The sequence below is a fragment of the Sus scrofa genome, chromosome 4 (assembly GCF_054392235.1).
Source record: "Sus scrofa isolate SSC_HxYL_T2T_F1_AM1 chromosome 4, Sscrofa_HxYL_maternal_Yorkshire_Landrace_v2.0, whole genome shotgun sequence".
NCBI classification, from domain to species: domain Eukaryota; kingdom Metazoa; phylum Chordata; class Mammalia; order Artiodactyla; family Suidae; genus Sus; species Sus scrofa.
Genome location: NC_139386.1, coordinates 10852468 through 10872695, shown reverse-complemented (window position 1 = coordinate 10872695; position 20228 = coordinate 10852468). Strand labels below are relative to the sequence as shown.

Here is a 20228-nt window from a genome sequence, read left to right as displayed (position 1 = left end):
CCTAAAGATGATCATACTGAGTGACGTAAGTCAGACAGAGAAAGACGAATATCACAGACATCACTTCTAGGCGGAATCTGAAATGTGGCACAAGTGAGCCTATCAACGAAACAGACCCACAGACAGAGAAGAGACCTGGGGTTACCAAAGGGGAAGGGGGGGTGGGGGACTGGGACTGGCAAATGCACGCCATTATCATGTACGGAGTGGATGGTCAAGGGGGGCCTGCTGTAGAGCACAGGGAGCTCTGCGTAATATTCTGTGATAACCTACACGGGAAAAGGATCTGACAAAGAATGGGTGTGTGTCTATGTATCACCAAATCACGCTGCTGTACAACAGAAATGATCACACTTTAAATCAACTATAATTCAACTTTCTCAATTTTAATAAAAATTAAAATTTAAAAAAAAAAAAGAAAGTACTCCCTCCAGAGTTCAGTCAGAACTTCCAGAAAGTTCCTTCACTGGGAAGCATGAGGTTTCAGACTCACACAAAAGTGGCTCTAACACCAATTGTGTCCCGTGGGCTGGGTTACTCAGATTCTTTGAACGTCACCTTCTTAATCTGAAAATTAGATTTTTATGATTATTGTGAAGCTAAATAATACAACTTCTGGGGCACTGAAGAAGTGTTCAAAATGGGACCTAATTAAACTTAAAAGATTTTGCACAGCAAAGGAAACCATAAATGAAATGAAAAGACAATCCACAGAATGGGAGAAAATCTTTGCAAACAAAGAGACTAAGGGATTAATCTCCAAAATATACAAACAACGCATGCAGCTCAATATCCAAAAATACCTAAGAACCCAATCCCAAAAAAGGTCAGAAGATCCTGCTGTATTGCACAGGGAACTATATCCAATCACTTGTGATGGAGCATGATGGAAGATAATATGAGAAAAAGAATGTATATACATGTATAACTGTCACTTTCTGTATAGCAGAAATTGATAGAACACTGTAAATCAACTATAATAAAAAAATTTTTAAAAGGTCAGAAGATCTAAACAGACATTTCTCAAAAGACAGACAGATGGCCAAAAAGCACATGAAAAGATGCTCAACATCACTAATTATTGAGTTTGCAAATCAAAACCACAATGAGGGGAGTTCCCGTCATGGCTCAGTGGTTAATGAATCCAACTAGGAACCATGAGGTTGTGGGTTCGATCCCTGGCCTTGCTCAGTGGGTTGAGGATCCGGCGTTGCCATGAGCTGTGGTGTAGGTTGCAGACACAGCTGGGATCCCACGTTGCTGTGGCTCTGGCGTAGGCCAACAGCAACAGCTCCAATTTGACCCCTAGCCTGGGAACCTCCATATGCCACGGATGCAGCCCTAGAAATGGCAAAAAAAAGACCAAAAAAAAGACAAAAAAAAAAAAAAAAAAACCACAATGAGGTATCATCTCTCACCAGTCAGAGTGACTGTCATCAAAAAGTCTACAAACAACAAATGCTGGAGAGGGTGGGAGAAAAGGGAACCCTTTTGGGTTGGTGAGAATGTAAACTGGTGCAACCACTATGGAAAACAGTACAGCAATTCCTTTAAAAACTAAATAGAGGACTACTATATGATTGAGCAATCCCACTCCTGGGCATCTATCCAAAGAAAACCATAATTCAAAAAGAGACACGCACCCCAATGTTCACTGCAGCACTGTTTACAACAGCCAAGACATGGAAGCAACCCAAATGTCCATCAGCAGAAGCGTGGATACAGAAGATGTGTACATAAACACGGAGGAGTATCATTACAGCCATAAAAAAGAAGGAAATAATGCCATTTGCAGCAGCGTGGACAGACTTAGAGATTCCCATACTAAGTTGAAGTAAGTTAGAGAAAGACAAATATCATTTGAAATCACTAATATGTGGAATCCAATGAAGAATGTTTCAGGGTAACTTGTTCACAAAACAGAACCAGAATCAAAGATTTCAAAACCAAAATGACGGCCACCAAAGGGAAAATGTTGGCAGGAGGGATAAAATGGGAGGTTGGGATGACATACACACACTACCACGTATAGAACGGTGAGTAACAAGGACCTACTGTGTGGCACAGGGACGTCTGGTCAATACTCCGCAGCAGCCTACACGGGAAAAGGGCCTGCAAAGGAATGGATACATGTTTATGCGTAACCAGTTCACACTGCTGTACACCTGAAACTAACACAACACTGTAAATCAATAAAATTTAACCTCCTTTAAAAAAGTGTTCATTCCATGATAGCTCACCGCCATCGCCCCTGGTTTTTAAACCTTTGCCTCCCTCCCGGTTTCTCATTCCATGTCGCGTTCAGTCTTAATCTCATTCTGTTATTTTCTGACTGTTCCTGCTATGATCAAGGTCCTCTAGATTCTGACCCTCTCTCCTGAGGAGTAACCCCCACCACGCAACAGTCGGCAGTGAGGAGACCCCCAAAGAAAGAGCAATTCAGTGTCCCCAAGGGAGTGGAGAACAGGTGCAGAGAGAAGGTGATTCTCCTGATGGTTATTATTCAACCTAGTTACTGTCAACACACCAGGTGGAAGAATGGGCGAGGGTTCCTCAGAGCACAGTGGAGCTGGAGTGTCCCGACCAGTGTCACGGAGCTGAAGCTCCATGCTGGACTCAGGCAGCAGAGGAAGCTGAGGCTGACCAGGTTTCATGGGGCCATTTCGAAGGCTTGGCCCCATGAAACCTTTGACCACCACCCTGCGGCTCTGGCAGAGGTTGAAACATGATCACATCTGGTTTAACTCCAGCCTGTGCTAGCAATGGGAAGCAGGGACAGAAAAGAAGAGAAACTAGGGACAAGAGACCAGTTTGGAGGTTTTCCAAGTGAACCCACGCAAGATGTGGTAAGAGCCCCGTCTGGAGCAAAGGAGAATGAAGATGGGAGTTCCCGCTATGGCACAGGGGGCTCAGAATCCAACCAGAGCAGCTCGGGTTAATGCAGAGGTGCGGGTTAGATCCCCGGCCCCATGCAATGGGTTAAAGATCCAGCATTGCTGCGGCTATGGCACAGGTCACAGCTGTGACTCAGATTCAATCAATCCCTGGTCTAGGAACTTCCATATGCCACAGTGCAACCACAAACATTTTTAAATAATAAACAAATAAACAAATAAGAGAGCAAGAATGAGGATGGAGACCAGGGAATGGATCAAGGCACCTGACCCACCAGGTATGGTCACTGGCGGACGCAAAATGCAAGGACAGCCTACACATGCCTCTGAGGTTCTAGCTCGAAAGCCAGGTTTCCAGTGTCACCATCAACAGAGGTCTGGGGTGCAACAGAGGCATACCCAAACCAAGAAGAGAAACGGGTTTGGTTTGTGACACGCAGTGCTGGCATCACCTAGGGGGCATCCAAGTGAGTCCAAGAGGTACACAAGCAAATCGATCCAGAGTGGAACCTAGACATCGGGATTGGGTTACAGTCTGGGAGCCATTTGTCATGAAGGTGATTGACAGCAATTATGGGAGTGGATGAGATCACTAGGGGACAGAGTTCTTTTAAAAAAAAAAAAAAAATCTGAAATAGAGGCATTTAGAGAAGGAGAAGCCAGGTGAGGAGAGTAGGAAGGAATGGGCAGAAAGGTGGACTGGGGAAAGGCTCAGAGGGGCTGGTGAGGGTGAAAGGAGGCGAGAAAGGAGCGCTATGGTGGTTGGGCAAGTTCATACATATGCTGCAAGTCACAGAATTGTACACCAAAATAAATCCATTTTGCTCTACCATCATTTTAGAAATAAAATCAATAAAGTACAAATACTGAAAAAAATAAAATCGATAAAATTAAAATTAAAAAAAAAACAGGAAAATTCCTCCTAGCCACAGAAGAAACCACTGTTCACATTTTTTGCCTATTTCCTTCTAGTTTTATATTTTCCCTTACTCATTTTTGGACATGGAATTGTATGTGCAGTTAACAATATAAATGTAATCTTTCCTAATTTGCATCACATTGTTTTAAAATTCCATGTGTTAAGTGAATAAAGCCAATGGAAGGAAAGAAGGAAGGAAGGAAGGACGGATGGAAGGAAGGAAATTGGGGGGGAGAGAGAGGAAGGGGAGGAAGCAGGGAGGGGGAGGGGGAGGGCGGAGCCATGGCGATCCAGGAATCCAGCAGGGGGAAGAGGCAGTGTAAGCCTAAGAAGATGATATAATTTCTTTCAAATTCATTTTATATCCTATCGAAAGCTTAGAAGTATACATCCTTTTAGAAAGCTCTCTCCCCATTTTCCAAGGAGAGGGGGGAACAGCTTGCTTATTTTTTTTCTAGAAAGGAAGGAGGGGGCAGTTTGAAGCCAATGTCCAAAACCCCGCTTGCATGTAGTAACATCGCCATCTGCTGGACGTGGGTGATATCACCAGAGCGCATAAACTTTGGAACCCAGACCCGCCTAACGCCCCCCACCCCCCCACCCGCCCCAAGTGCCTTCATCTTGCCCCATCCCCATTAAATACTCTAACACCCCCATAGCCACAAGGAATTCAGCATCAAACATCACCAGGGAATACAGGAGTCTGAACCCATTTGAGTGCAAGGGGTACTGGATGTGATATAAGCCATCTTATAGCAAAAAGGCAAGTTGGTATGTTGGTGTGTAAATTGGGACTCACAAGTCCCAAGCTCGCAGGCGGCTAGTGAGGGGAGACCCAGGCCCACCAAAGGTCACAGCTTTGCCACCAAGCAGAGGAACACTGGCAGCTCATTTCACAGCAATGTTTTCAGTAGCAATTAAGTGGGCAGTTATGCCTCCAAGTGCCAGTGTCGTCTCTCGATGTCCTAGGAAGTTCTAGACTCAGGGTAATAAAAGGGAGTGATTAACTACCCTCCTCAAACGGGAGGAAGGGAGGAAGGCTGGCCAGGCGACGCCGGTCCTGGAGGACAAGGAGTCCCAAGGAGTCCTCAAGACCCCCCCCCCCCAGGGAGAAGTGGTTTGAAGTGAGGGTCCCCCCCACTGCTCCCCAACCCCGCCAGGACCCCCGTATGAGACCACCCATCCACTTTCACAAGATCCAGCCCAAAATGTTGCCACATCTGAGGCTTTGGCTGTGGCCTGCCAATGGGACGTGTTTTGGTCTCTCTTCACGTAGATGACCCGTTGAGAGCCCCGGATCTGGGAGGCTGGGAGGTTCTCAGACAGAAAGTGAGCTTAGAGCCCCAATCTCTTGGGCTTGGTTTCATACAAGCACTGACACTAATATGATTCTTGGGCTCCGACTGCAGCCAAGCAGACAGATGTGGGCCTGACAGCTGCCTCCAGTCAGGAAGGAGGGCGGGGGAGAGGCAGCATCGCCGAGCAAGCAGTTGGCAAAGGCAAGGATGAGGAAGAGGAGAGATCAAGGTACCCTTGATACCCCCCAAGCGCCTTGACCCTGACCTCCCCCTCAGGGGAGCATCCTACTAGATTCTGCATTAACCGCCATGTGCAGATAATGGAAACTCCCAGTAAAAGAGAAAAGGGTTAATTTCCTGCTTACTGGCAAGGTGAGCAAAAGCACCGCTGATTTAATTCTTGAGATGGACATTCAGTCTGTCTACGAGGCCTGATCTCTCTTTGCTTGCCTAATGACCCCAGTGCAGAGACACTACAGAGTCATTTGGTTTGGGGTGTGTTAACGCTTTCATTCATATAGCATGTTTCTTGAGTGCCTACTGTGGTCAGGCACTGTGTGGACACACACAGAGGATACAACAGTCTGTAAAACAGACTCAGGGAGTTCCCGCTGGGGTGCGGTGCATTAAGAATTCAACTGCAGCGGCTCAGGTTGATGCAGAGGCACAGGTTTGATCCTGGCCCAGGGCAGTGGGTTAAGGATCTGGCACTGCCGCAGCTGCAGTTCAGATTCAATCCCTGGCCCCGGGAACTTCCATTTGCCATGGGTGGAGTCTTTAAAAAAAAAAAAAAAAAAAAAAAAAAGAGAGAGACTCAGGATCTGTCCTCCTGGAGCTCACAGCCATGGGAGGCTCTGAGACCAGTCAGCAGGGTTCCAGTCTGCCACTTCCTGTGTGATCTGGGGCCAGTTGCTGAACCTCTCTGTGCTGTTATTGTCCTCACCTGGAGAACGCAGATCGTAACAGTACTGAGCCCATAAGGCTGACGAGGATTAAGCGAGGTTGTAGCTAAGAGTCATGGTAAGCGCTAATAAATGTAGGCATATTAGCCTATGACAAGTCCTGAGGTCTCTAGTCTAACCTAGTAACTACTGAATGGCACAGATTATAGGTTTTGAAGGGGGCTGGGGGAGTGACTACCTGGAGATTTTTGCACTGATTTAAAACATTACTGGGATGTCGTGATAGGCAGAAGAGTCGTCCCCAAGATGTCCATGACCTCAACCCTGGAATTTGTAACTTTCTGTGGCAAAAGAGACTCTGAAGATGTGACGAAGTTTAGGATCTGAAGGCGACGAGAACAGCCTGGATTATCTGAGAGGGTCCAGTGTAATCACGAGGGTCCTTAAAGGAAGGCAGGAAGGGCGGAATCAGAGAAGTTGATGAGATGATGGAAGCAGAGGGAGAACATGGGATGTGATTCCTTGGCCAGGAGTCAAGGAATGTGGGAAGCCTCTAGGAGCTGGGAAACGCAAGGAAGCCTCTGGAAGGAAGAGAAGCCCGCTGAGACCTTAACTTTAACCACTTAAGATTCACTTCAGCCTTCTGGCCTCCAGAACTATAAGAGAATATGGAGCTCCCATTGTGGCACAACAGGATCGGCAGCGTCTCTGCAGCGCCAGGATGCAGGTTCGATCCCCAGCCCAGCACAGTGGGTTAAAGGATCCTGCATTGCCATAGCTGCAGTGTAGATCACAACTGCTGTTCAGATGTGATCCCTGGCCTGGGAACCCCATATGCCACTGGCGGGCCAAAAAAGTAAAGAACAAATTTATGATCTCATCAGACACTTGTGGCAATTTTTCACAGCAACAATAGAAAAACAATCCAGATTTGAGTAAGAACATAAGCCTAATTTCCTTATACTGTGTCCCTTTTGAAACCCAGGGTCATAGAGCAGATAAAGCACCGGGCCTGGGGTTTGAATCCTGTCTCTAAACATTACTGTGTGTCTTTGGGTACGTTTCTTAACCACTCTGAGCCTCACTCGTCCATCATTAAAATAATGATTTCAAGTTTGGGTTGCAAAGGCACACAGGAGGTGCTCAGCAGTTGCATGACTCTTTCCATTAAAAAGACAGAGCCCTCTCTCCTTCTCCCCAGAAGCTGATGATTTAAAGGCTCCAGCATGTCCGCACTTTAATTAAAGGTATTCAGGTGGACACAGGCCACTGTCCATTTCTAAGTACTTGACTTCTCATTGCGGTTAGAGGTTGGGACTGACAACCCAGATACTGTATGTTTTCCAGAGATAATATTTTGGTTTCTGTTACCCTGGTCTGCTGATAACCTGAGCTCCACCCAGCAGTGCTCCCACCCCTACCCGTGAGAGTCAGGGACCCCCTGGCTAAGAGTCTGTCCTCCGCTCCAGGGCACCTTGTCACCCGCACATCGACGCACCACCCTTCTGGAGGGCTGGAAAAATGAGATCAGAACCTTCACATGCCCACTGGAAATACCGCTGCAACTACTACTGCTACCAACAATAACGACGGCTGGCCAGTCCGTGTTGACTGCAGGTGCTGGTGGGAAACTGTATGAGACCAGGGCATGGGGTTCGTCCCTCCTATCTTTTCCTGGGAGGGTGTCTTGGTAAGAAGAAAACTGTAGCCTTTGTTAATGCTGAAACTATGCAATAACGGTGGTCAAAATGAGTACAGAAACTCTCCACCCCAATTCCCCTCCCCCCGCCCCCCGGCGCACCTGCAGCTGCAGCTGCAAAAGAGACGTACAGGAGCTACAGCGTTCATTCCACCCCAAACACGGTCAAAGGATAACAAGACAGGCCTGGTAGAACCACAGCATGAAGGCTTGGTGGGAGTGAAGGCAGAGAGCTGACCCGGAGGGACTGGGGGAAAGAAGGAAGGAGGGAGAGATTTTCAGGGAGGAGGGACTCGCGGATGCACAAGTCCTCGTGAGAAGGAAAGCGCCCTCTTGCCCTTCCTGGGGACTCTCTCCCACTCGGGGTCATCACCTAATTGTGCAGTTTTCAGCGTGGTGATGAGCTGTACCCTGCCATCCTTCCCAAGGGGGCAGACAGAGCTAAGATGCTGCATGCACATGACTGCTTTCATTGCATTTTCTCATGCCCATAGTCTAGATGCAGGGTTGATACCCAAGGATCAATGCGGCACAGCCAGGATCCAAACCCCAGCCACCCTGGGCCAGCGCTCTCCCCAGGCATTGTCCCACTACCAACGTGACCCTCCCGTCCCCCCTACACGAGGACCTCCAGAGCCAAGAACCTTTCCAGGGCCTCTTCCTAGGAGGCCCAAAGTCCTGGGTGGTCCAGAAACCTTGAAGCAAGCTCTGGGCTTTATCCCGGAACAAATGAGAAACGGGAAGAGAAGGGTCCTTCGGGCACTGGAAACAGCTGGGCCCAGCTGAGGAGCAGAAGAAAATCATCTCTCGGCGCAGCTCGGTCCTTCAAGGGGAGGCCTATCTACCGGGGGCCTTGGAGGGGGCCAGGGATGCTTGCAGAGCACAGGCAAGGCAGGCCGCACAGCGTGGGGAAGGATGCAGGCCAGCTGCTGAGGAGGCGCCGCCCTGCAGCACTGGGCACAGCTGGAAATCAGGCCAAGGGTTCCCCTGGAACCCGCGGGGCTCGCACTTGCCCAGAGCACCTACTGTGTGCGGCAGGTGCTGGGCTGGTTGTTTTCAGAGATGCTATCAGAAAGAGAGAGCTTTTCAAGGTCAAAAGCCCCTCCATTCCCAGCCAGTAGTGAGCCAGAAGCCTCCTCCACTTAGGAGCCAACTTGCATTCAAGATAACCCTCTCCTGGGCTTTTTTTCTTTCCACTGAACCGGATCAGCTTCACGGCTGGTTCTAAGTCTTCCATGTACTTCAGAATCACTGACTTCCCGGGTCCAGCGAAGACGCTGCAAACCCAAATGTTTAGCAAGCACCCTTGGGGGACTCTTTATTTCTCCTTTTTTGGGCCACACCTGCAGCACAGGGCTAGGGATTCAATCAGAGCTGCAGCTGCGGGCCTACACCACAGCCACAGCCAACACCAGGTCCGGGCCATGTCTGCGACCTACACCACAGCTCATGGCAACGCCGGATCCTTAACCCACTGAGCGAGGCCAGGGATCGAACCCTCGTCCTCATGGATACTAGTTGGGTTCTCTTACCCGCTGAGCCACAGCAGAAACTCCCCAGGTGACATTTTTTAGGTAGATCAACCCTAGACCACATTTGGTGCTTATTAACTACCCAGACATGTGAATGTTGAACAAATTTATCTTTTCATTTTAAAAGCCCGTAACTTTGGGGAAAATTTTGGGGGGGGGTTTGTTTTTAATCTGGAAGAACAATTTTCTCTCAAAAGCCTCTATTGCCCTTTTGCATGATTCCTTTCGGAAGAAGTGCTGCTCCTTTTCTAGGGCACTGCCTCAAAGCCCCCCTTTTCCAGACCCCACACTAGCATGAGGTGCCAACGCCCCCACTCTCGGAACTCCCAGCTCCTGCCCCAGCATCCAGCCAGTTTCGCGCATCTCCGCTTCCCCTGCGCCCTGGGCGCAGCCAGCGTGCACTGAGTGTTGAAACTCATCAGGGACCCGACAGAAAACCTGCCGAGCTGTGCCCACAGGAGACCTGCCTGCAGGAGGACCCTGCTTTGAAATGTCTCGCCTGGCGAGTTTCTCCCTTTGGCTTGTTGGACCCCCAGCATCCTTTCCTCCCACTCTTTTTTTACTTTTTTATTTTTTTGCTTTTTAGGGCCACCCCCACAGCATATGGCGGTTCCCAGGCTAAGGGAATCAGCAACGCAGGATCCAAGCCACGTCTGCAACCTATACCACAGCTCATGGCAACGCCAGATCCTTAACCCACTGAGCAAGGCCAGAGATCGAACCTGCATCCTCGTGGATGCTAGTCAAAGCCGTTAACCACTAAAGCACAATGAGAACTCCAGCCTTCCTCCCACTCTTGAGTCAAGAATCTCTTCTCCAGGATGTGGAGAAAAGGGAACCCTCCTACACTGTTGGTGAGAATGTAAACTGGAGCAACCAGTATGGAGGTTCCTCAGAAAACTAAATATAGAACTACCATATGACCCAGCATATATATGACAAAACTTTCCTTCAAAAAGATACATGCACCCCTATGTTCACTGCAGCACTATTCACAATAGCCAAGACATGGAAACAACCTAAATGTCCATCAACAGATGAATGGATTAAGAAGATGTGGTATATACATATGATGGAATACTACTCAGCCAGAAAAAAGAACAAAATAATGCCATTTGCAGCAACATGGATGCAACTAGAGATTCTCCTACTAAGTGAAGTAAGTCAGAAAGAGAAAGACAAATACTATATGATATCACATATCTGGAATCCAAAATATGGCATAAATGAACCTATCTATAGAACAGAAACAGACTCATAGACATAGAGAACAGACTTGTGGTTGCCAAGGGGGAGGAGGAGGGGGAGGGAGTGGGATGGACGAGGAGTTTGGGGTTAGTAGGCACAAAGTACTACATTTAGAATGGAGAAGCAATGAGGTCGTACTGTATAGCACAGGGAACTATATCCAATCGCTTCTGATAGAACATGATAGAATAAGAGGAAACGAATGTGTATATGTGTATATGTATTTACACACATACATATGTATAACTAGGTCACTTTGCTGTACAGCAGAAATTGACAGAACATTGTAAATCAACTATAATTTTTTTTTAAAAAAATTTTTAAAGAATCTCTTCTCCAGGTTTGGTGCCTTCTCCCAACTCCACCCCAGCCCCTCCTGATCCAGCCCAGCCTCAAAAATCATCACCCCCCAAGCTTGCCCCTTGCCCACCAAGGCTCCACAGCAGGGAAAGTCCTGAGGCTTCCAGAAGAGCTCGGCATCCCGGAAATCTGTGGTCTGGCAGGAAGAAGAAATCGAGTGAAGAGGTTTTCAGAGTTTGCAAAGGAAGTAGGCCAAGTGGCAGGAGAGGATGAGTAGGTGATCACAGACGCCTGACACCGGAGCCCCAGTTAGCCCCCTGGGAGAAGAACGTTTTTTTGAAGTTTCTGGCCTTGGCTTAAAGTTTAAATGCATTGCACATTCTGCTCAGAAGCTGAGCCATGTTGGCTTGAACATACACTTAATATTTGAAATCAGTTGTGACTAAGGAGCCTCTCATGATGACTCTGGGTCTTTGCATATTGTTTGATTTTTTTTTAATTAAAAAAAATTTTGGAATTCCCATCGTGGCTCAGCAGAAACAAATCTGACTAGTATCCATGAGGACACAGGTTCGATTCCTGGCCTCGCTCAGTGGGTTAAGGATCCAGCATTGCCGTGAGCTGTAGTGTAAGTCTCGGCTCGGATCTGGCATTGCTATGGCTATGGTGGAGGCCAGCAGCTACAGCTCCAATTCGACCCCTAACCTGGGAACTTCCACATGCTGCGGGTGTGGCCCTAAAACGACAAAATAATGATAATAATTTATGGCCACACTATGGAAGTTCCCAGGCCAGAGACCGAATCCGAGCTGCAGCAACACTGGATCCTTTACCCCACCACACTGGGCCTTCAGCAACCCAAGACTCTGGATTCTTAACCCACCGCACCACAGCAGAAACTCCTGTATAACCTGATTGTAGAAGTAGATTTTAACATTCCAGGTTGGTGGAGGTTCTCTGCCTCATTTCTCAGAGATGCCCTGAAAGGGTGAGAGGAGATGCACCTGGTGTCGGCAGAGAGGGAGGTGAGGCTCGAGCCTGCACCCAGCCAGGGTCCCAGGGCTCCGTGCCGCACTTCAGATGTAAAGCGGAGGGACATTGAAGGAAGCAAGGAAGGTGGCGTCGACGTGACCTGCCATCGCTGATCCCGCCAAGGGCCACGGATGCAGTAGAATACGAGGGTGTTGCTGCTGGCGGTGAGCAGAGTAAGGGGAGCACGGAAAAGAACTGACCTCTGCCCCAAAACCCAAGAAAGTCCTCTGGCCGGCCCCCTCCTTTTACAGATAGGAAACCGAGGCCCGGGAGAAGCAACCTGCCCAGGGACATGGGCCATGAGTCTAGATCCTGGATGTGCTCGGCCTCGCGCTGCGCCCCCAGCCCGGGCTCTGCCCCCTGTGCCACGCCGCTCCCAGCCCAAGCATCTCCCTTTGCGGTACCTGGTGCCTTGTTCATCACGAAGCTTCAAGGGCTTCTGCGATAGGTCCCCAACGTGCCGGGCTCTGACCTGCGATCAATCCCTGAGGCTAACGGTCTTGCTCCCCGTGACCAACGTCAAGACAGCCCTGATCTCACGGGCTCACGGGTGCAGTCAGACAGCGGAGGAGGCTGCCGCTCACCTCGAGGGGAGTGTGGGGACCAGGAGACGGGAGGGAGCCGCAGCTAGGCTGGTATCCCTTTCCCCTCCCCCAGCCTCCTCGCCTCCTTCCCTTCCCCCACCCCCTGCCTTCATTCTTCCTTCCTTCCTTCCTTCCTTCCGCCGTCACACACACCATTACGCATGTAGGGCTCTCTAAGCAAACAGTTTCCATGTTAAACCACGTTCCTCCCCCTCGGTCCCTGGAAACATCCCCCTAATATACGAGGGCCACTTCAAGGTTCTAAGGGTCTTCTGCGGTGTGGAAGCACTAGGAAGGCAGCCTCGGGGACCACCACCTGTCCACAGGGGACCTGTTCCCACGTGATCCAGGCGGAGGTGGGCGCAGCTCTCTACCGCTTCTGGGCTGAGCATCAGCAGCTCCTCAAGAGCCCAGAGGCCCACAGACACATTCAGCCAGTGAGGCCTGGATAAAGAGGGGGTGCTGCTTACTTCAGGGACCCTCCTTAGCCAGGAGAAAAACACTCTGGGTCTTCCAAGAGGACAAGCGGGCCTCTGCGGCCCCCGGGGAATTAAAGATGAGTCTGGGGAGAGAAGCAGAAGAAAGCAGATGCCACCCTCCTAAGCCCGGCCTCTGGGAAACCTCTCTGAACCCTAAAAGGGGAAAAGGGCCAGGACGACATTCCAAGGTTCACCAGGACTCAGAGCTCCAGGCAATTCGGGTCCCAGCCAAAAAGGGTGGCCTGCATACACGCAGATGACAGGTGCCACAGGATCCGAAACAGGAGGGCACTGGAGTTAAGAGGGGACCAGGCACTTGTCACTGGCCGTGCAGCCAGTGGCTTTCCTGCTAAGACATGGCCCACTCCTGGCCCCAACTCAGCACTGCCAGGTGGAAATCTGGACCACACCTCACCTACTGCGTAAGGTACGACACGGATGAAATTCCTCTTCACACACAAAGTCGGAGAACGGTTTCATATGCCGATTCCTCTGGAATGCCCCGTTCCTGCTTTGGCATAACCTTCTCCTTCTCTTATCTGAGATCTGAGATTAATTGCAGTGTCCCCATCTAAGAAGGTCTCCCAAGGGTCCATGGTGAATTTGCTGAATTTGTAGAAATGATGTATTTGCTGCTCATTTCTGGTATCAGCATCCAACACCTGACACACAGTCGCTAATGAATACGTCTTTGTTAAGTGAATAATAAGGACGTGTTAAGTGAATGGGTGCCTGGATGCGAAATGAAGTATTTTTTTTTTTCTCCCCTCTGCATGGTACTCTTTTCTGGGTGTTTTGCAAATGCAAATCGTATCTCCCATGAGGATGCAGGCAGGATAAGCGCTATAGATTTCTTTTGTGTGCAGTACAGGATGGTGCTTGTATACAACGCTGCAAAAAATGTTTAATGAATGAATGAATGGATCATTGAGTGAGCAAGCATTTGGGCACTTTCCCAAATCTTGCCGGACTGAACTGAATTAAGCAGACCTGCGTATGTCAAGGAAGTGCCCCATCCGACACCAGCGAACATGTGTTCTGCATTTGTCAGCGGGGTTTCTTGCGCTTGGCTCCCTCACACGGACGTCACCCATCAGCCCGCTAATGGGATCCTAAAGGAAAGGGATTCTGGGTCCTGGGCTTTTTCTCAGAGTCATCGACTCAAAGCCCTTTTAAAGTGAGTGCCTGACTCGACTGGGTGTGGAAAGAAGAGAAAAGGTGGTGAATGACCCCAGTACCGGGAAACCCAGCTACCTGACTTCGTTCTTATCTGGGGAAGAAGGCGGCAGCCTGAAGGAGTTGGCAGCAGGCACCGAGTCACAGTGAACTAAGAAACTCAAGACTCTCCCTTGATAAACGGCGGCTGGATAAATGAATGGATGCTTCTGTTGCTTTGTTACCTTTTAAGCGAATAAGGTCAAAGGGTGGTATTAACCCAAGGCTCATGGGGTAAAGATATGCTATGTGACCTGGCAAGAATTATTACCAAGGGCAGACTGGGCCAGCCAGTTCACATGGCTAATGAAGGCAAGGTCACGGGTTTGAGGCCCCCTAGAGACTCGTTATCTGCTGGCAGAGGGCAAATCCACTTCGCGGCCATACGCTGTGCACGGAGGCTGGGCAGCCGTCTCCCACAGTCACGCAAATGTCCGGGAGGGGAGGGGAGGGCGTGGATGGCTTAGCAGAAAGCCTCCATCTAGAGGAACACAAGCAAATGCTTGTTTCCGTTTGCACAAGACATCTTAAGGATGATGATGCTAGCTAGTAGCATCCACAGAGAAGGAGAAGCTGCTCTGTACCAGCCGGCGTGTGTGTGTGTGTGTGTGTGTGGCGGGGGGAGGTTCTCGCTCGAGTCCTTACAAGCAGATCTAATCGTCCCACTTTCTAAATGAGAGTAAAGTGTAAAGAGGTCCACAAGAGGCGGACGCCGCCCTGTAGGGGTACATTTCAGTCTCCTTCTTTTACGGATGAGAAAACAGATGGAGAAAGAGGTCTGCTGACGTGCCCGAGGTCACCCAGCTGGGACGACGCAGAGGCGGATCCCAGATGTGAGTGTGCCCCAAACCAATGCCACTCTCTTAAACGCGAGACCAAGAGGCGCTGCTTTTGCCTGACCAGCAGGTTGATAACATGGTCTTTACTGATGAAAGGGGACAAGTTCAAAATGGATGAAAGCAAGGCATTTACGACGGCAAAAAAGTGCAACAAGCTAAGGCATCACCCAGGTTAATCTCTTGGTTTCAAGGCTGAGAAAGGCGGCAGTGACAGGCAGAGGCAGGGGCGGCCTCACACTGGAGGGCCTTTTTACCACCAGTCCCAACTTTACCATTTCCTGTGTGTTGCTGGGCATGTGACTCAAGATCTCTGGGCCCCGTGAGGCACCGTCTTAATGCTTTACACACATCACAACCCTTGGAAGTGGACATCAGTAGTCCCATTCTCTGGGTGCGAAAATCAAGCCAAAAAAAGAGGCTATGCGTGTTTTTCAAGGCCCCACACTAGAAAGCGGCAGAGCTGGGGTCTCAAGCCGGGTGGTCCAGCTATAGTGCCTGTGTTCTGAACACAGGAATAAAATCGTAGCAGTAGCAGTAATAATGTCACCCACCTCCTAGGCTTTGGGGACCTCACGCATGTCATGTATGTAAGAAAGGGTCTGGCTTGTAGTACAGGACACATTTTATTGTTAAATAAGTTTCCCACTTTGGGAGATTGATTCTCACTTTTCGGGGAGGTGCTTAGGGATACGCGGAGTAGGTTCAGCTGGATGAAACAGATGGAGGTAGTATTTGAAATTGAACATTTTGTGCCTGGGCTGAGTGACAAGCCCTACGAAGGCAGCTAGCCCAGCAGCCTGACTCTGGAGCAGCTCGGCTTCCACCGGCCGGGGAGAGACAGCAGCACCGCACATGACACTGGGAGCAGGTCGGCCCTCATAGGAATCCCAGGTGTGAGGCTCAGGGACAAGGCCGCCAGCCCTGGGGCGGGGGGAGGTGGGGGGGGGGGAGACTCGGTCTTGCCTGGATAAGGCATAAGGCGGGGCAGGCAAGTGTCTAAGAGAGGGTGAGGGAGGGGTGGGTGCCTGGGGTCAGGGGCCTCACCCCACTTACCTGACAGCCGGGCAAAGATGGGGAAGAGGGAGTTCCCACTGTGGCATGGGAGCCCTGAGACGCAGGTTCGATCCCAGCCCAGCACGGTAGGTTAAGGATCTGCCGTTGCCGCAGCTGTGGCTTAGGTCGCCACTGAGGTCAGATCCGATCCATCCCTGGGCCAGGAGCTCCATGTGCCACACGGGCGGCCAAAAAAGAAAGGGAAAAAAAAAAAAAGATAGGGAGAAGAACAACCCAACGGGGACCTGAACTTTCATTTCGTTGAACTCAGCCAGGGTTCCAGACACTCTCCAGCTTAGAAGAGAGCAGGGGTCCTGAGCGCTGGGCATGGGGGAGGTGAAGATGAGGCCCAGAGGCTCCAGCTGACCCCAGAAGATGCCTGGCGAGGCTGGGAACCTGGCAGGGCCGACCTACTCAGACTGCAGCTGGATGGGCGCTTGTCAAAATAGACAGGGTGGGTATTCTTGGCCCACACGGCCTCTAAGTCACCTTCCAACTCTGCCGTCCCATGACTGCAACAGCCTCCCTCCCTGCTGCTCCCCGCCCCTCCCGGATCCTCATGAGTTAATTCTGGGGCTAAACCGAGGCGTCTCAGGACGGCTTCCACCATAATGCTTCCCCTTCCAAATACGGAGACAGTGGGCTACTCTGAAATCTGAGATGTCTTTGAGAGCCACCTCGCTGCACGGTCAAGGCTCATCCTGAGATGTGCGATTCCACAGCCCCCCGTCTGTCCTCCCAGGCGATGTGACGGCCGCCCGTGGGGAGGCCAGGGCCCCTAGAGTGGCGCCAAGTCTCTCGAGGAGCAGGGATGGGACGGTCCCGGCCGTCAATGGAGCTCTGTGGCCTCGGTGGAGAGGGAGGAACACGCTGTCTGAGGAATGCAACCTCCAGCGCGCGGCAGACAGCCGCTCTTTGCCATTACGAAACCCCAAACGCTCCGGGTGTGGTGCACTTTGAAAAAGCGGATTCTGCTGCCTCCGAGGAGCCCTGGAAATGTGGACAGCATACCACCCAAGCCTTGAAATGCCCAGACAGCTCGGGACAGAGACAAGAACAGGGAGCCAAGGAGCCTGGGGCAGAGTGTCTCAAAGAAATAAACATGCGGTGAAGGTATTTCCAGAGCCAGTAAATACTGTCTTTCAGGGGGATCAGAAGGAGACCAAACAGCCTGCCCCCACGATCCCCCGATAAAAGGGTGACACTGTGTATCTTATGGAGCAGGCAGCCAGGCACAGAAGCCAGCTCTGCCAGCCACCCTCTAATTTATAGGCCATAAATGATGGAGCTCATGATCTATTGCTCCTGACTGGGGCGGGAGGGTATTCTGGCTAAGAGCACACACAGAGCCACTGATAGAAGTAACGGCCTTGGGTGGGAAAAGGTCGGGCTCTCACTAAATGCTAAGTAAAGATGTTTGCAACAGACCGTTATATTACTAAGCGATGGTTCCAAATACATCACAGGAAGCAGCTCGCACACCCCATCCCAGCTGAGGTCAGGCTGTTGGCGGCGGGGTGGGGGGGGCAGGTGCTGGGACTGACACCACACCCCAGAGGGGCAGGGAGAGTCTGCAGCTGCTGGGGATGGGCCTCAATCACCAACAACCTTTCCACTGTGCATCTTTTCAAGTCGTCCGCTTACCCCAGCTCTTGCTCCATCAAAACCTGCTCTCTCAGGATCAAGGCTGGCTCCTCTGCTTCACATGAGATGCTGGATCAAAGTGCCATGTGATCCCAGACCTCGTCTGGTCCATGATCACTGTGATGCCAGAGACAATCCAGTGCCTGTCATGGAGCAGAGCCTCCATAAATCTCTATTTAATGAAGAAACAGAAAGTCTGTTTCCATTCATCCATCTATCCAGGCAGCCAGCCAATCAGTGTTTCCCAAAGGGCATGACTCGTTCTAAAGACAGAACCTATTACATGCTCAGAGACCGGCCAGCAAGAGAGAATCTAATAATGTTTCATTTTCACTATGTGGATGTCATCTCTATATGGCAAGTGATACTGATTTTTCATCTAAGGTAGTGACATAAAAATTTTTTGTTCATATCTCATGTAAAAGAAGGGTGTCATTATAAATTAAAGAATAGCCCCCTTTTTTAAGAATATGGCAAAAGCTGGAGTTCCCAGTGGTGCAGTAGGTTAAGGATCTGGTGTTGTCTCTGCAGCAGCTCAGGTCACAACTAAGGTGTGGGTTCAATCCCCAGCCTTGTGCAGTAGGTTAAGGATGTGGCATTGCTGCAGCTGTGGAACAGGTGACAGCTGCATCTCAAATTCCATCCCTGACCTGGGAACTTCTATATACTGCAGGTGCAGAGAAGCCAAAAAAAAATATATATATATTGCAAGAGCCTTAAAGGTGGCTCATGAATGACTAAGCCTTGGGGCTTCCTAATCAATACAGTGGAGCAGTAAGACAGGGCACTTACCTTCTCCCAGAAACACATCAAAAAAACCATCTAGAACAAGTCATACAGAATATCTACCGAATGCTGGCAGAAGACCTTAAACTTCCAAAAAGGACAAGAAACCCTCCACATCACTGGGGAAGAAAAACAGAGAGAGACAGAGAGAAGAGGGAAAAAAAACAGGAATCAAGATGGGACCAGCACTCCTGAGAGGGAGCTGAGACAGAGGAAAGGAATCTGCACCCTGGGAAGCCACCTAACTGACCAGGAGATCAGCAGAGACAAAGAGACCTCAAAGCCTCGGAGAAAAGCACAGCTGCCAGACTGAGGAGGGCAAAGCAGAGAGAGAAGACAGTATTTAATGACAAAAGGATCCATTCAAGAAGAGGCTACTACACTTGTCAATATGTATGTCCCTAATATAGGAGCATCCAAATACATACAACAAATACTAACAGGTATAAAAGGAAAAAATAGATGGGAATACAATAATAGTAGGAGACTTTAATACCCCACTCACATCAATGGACAGATCCTCTAGACAGAAAATCAATAAGGCAACAGAGATCCTAAATGACATAACTGAAAAGGTAGGCTTCATTGATATTTTCAGGATATTATATCCAAAAAAAATGCAGAATATACATTCGATTGTGCATGGAACATTCTCAAGAACTGACCACATCCTAGGACACAAAACTAACCTGAACAAATTTAAGAGTATAGAAATTATTTCAAGTGTCTTCTCTGACCACAATGGCATGAAACTAGAAATCAACTATAGGAAGAAATGAGAAAAGATTGATTACATGGAGACTAAACAACAGGCTACTAAAAAAACAATGGGTCAACGAGGAAATCAAAAGGAAAATTAAAAAATACCTCAAGACATATGATAACGAAAATACAACCATTAGGAGTTCCCATCGTGGTGCAGTGGTTAGCAAATCCGACTAGGAACCATGAGGTTGTGGGTTCAATCCCTGCCTTTGCTCAGTGGGTTAACAATCCGGCATTGCCATGAGCTGTGGTGTAGGTCACAGACGTGGCTCAGATCCCATGTTGCTGTGGCTCTGGCTGTGGCTATGGCCAGTGGCTATAGCTCCGATTGGACCCCTAGCCTGGGAACCTCCATATGCCAAGGGAGCGGCCAAGAAATGGCAAAAAGACAAAAAAAAAAAAAAAAAAAAAAAAAAAAAAAAAACAACCATTAAAAATCTATGGGATGCCACAAAAGCAGTTCTTAGAGGAAAGTTCATAGTCATACAGGCCTTCCTCAAAAAAGAATATTAAATCAACAACTTGACCTACTTCCTAAAGAATTAGAAAAAGAAGAACAAACAAATCCTAAAGTCAGCAGAAAGAGGGAAATCATAAAGATCAGAGAGGAAATCAATAAAATAGAGATTCAAAAAACAATAGGAAAAAAAAACAATAAAGCCAATAGCTGGTTCTTTGAAAGGGTAAACAAAATTGAAAAATCTCTGGCACACAATGGAATACTACTCAGCCATAAAAAAGAATGACATAATGCCATTTGTAGCAACATGGATGGAACTAGAGAATCTCATACTGAGTGAAATGAGCCAGAAAGACAAAGACAAATACCATATGATATCATTTATAACTGGAATCTAATATCCAGCACAAATGAACATCTCCACAGAAAAGAAAATCATGGACTTGGAGAAGAGACTTGTGGCTGCCTGATGGAAGGGGGAGGGAGTGGGAGGGATCGGGAGCTTGGGCTTATCAGACACAACTTAGAATAGATTTACAAGGAGATCCTGCTGAATAGCATTGAGAACTTTGTCTAGAT

General features: G+C 49.1%; 1 protein-coding gene across 3 annotated transcripts in view; it reads right to left on the bottom strand.

Annotated features, from left to right (window-relative positions):
• Positions 1-20228, bottom strand: part of LOC102167986 (uncharacterized) — a 573390-nt gene that overhangs the window by 505247 nt on the left and 47915 nt on the right. Inside the window, exons 5-6 of one of the 3 annotated variants that reach the window (XM_085021666.1) lie at positions 2056-2112; positions 428-567 (exon numbers count right to left, since the gene is read on the bottom strand). The exons of the other annotated variants lie outside the window; for them this stretch is intronic. Coding sequence (XP_084877792.1) covers positions 535-567; positions 2056-2112 — 90 coding nt within the window. The 3' untranslated portion in view covers positions 428-534. Of the gene's footprint in view, positions 1-427; positions 568-2055; positions 2113-20228 lie in introns of those variants that run through there. 3 annotated transcript variants of the gene reach the window in all.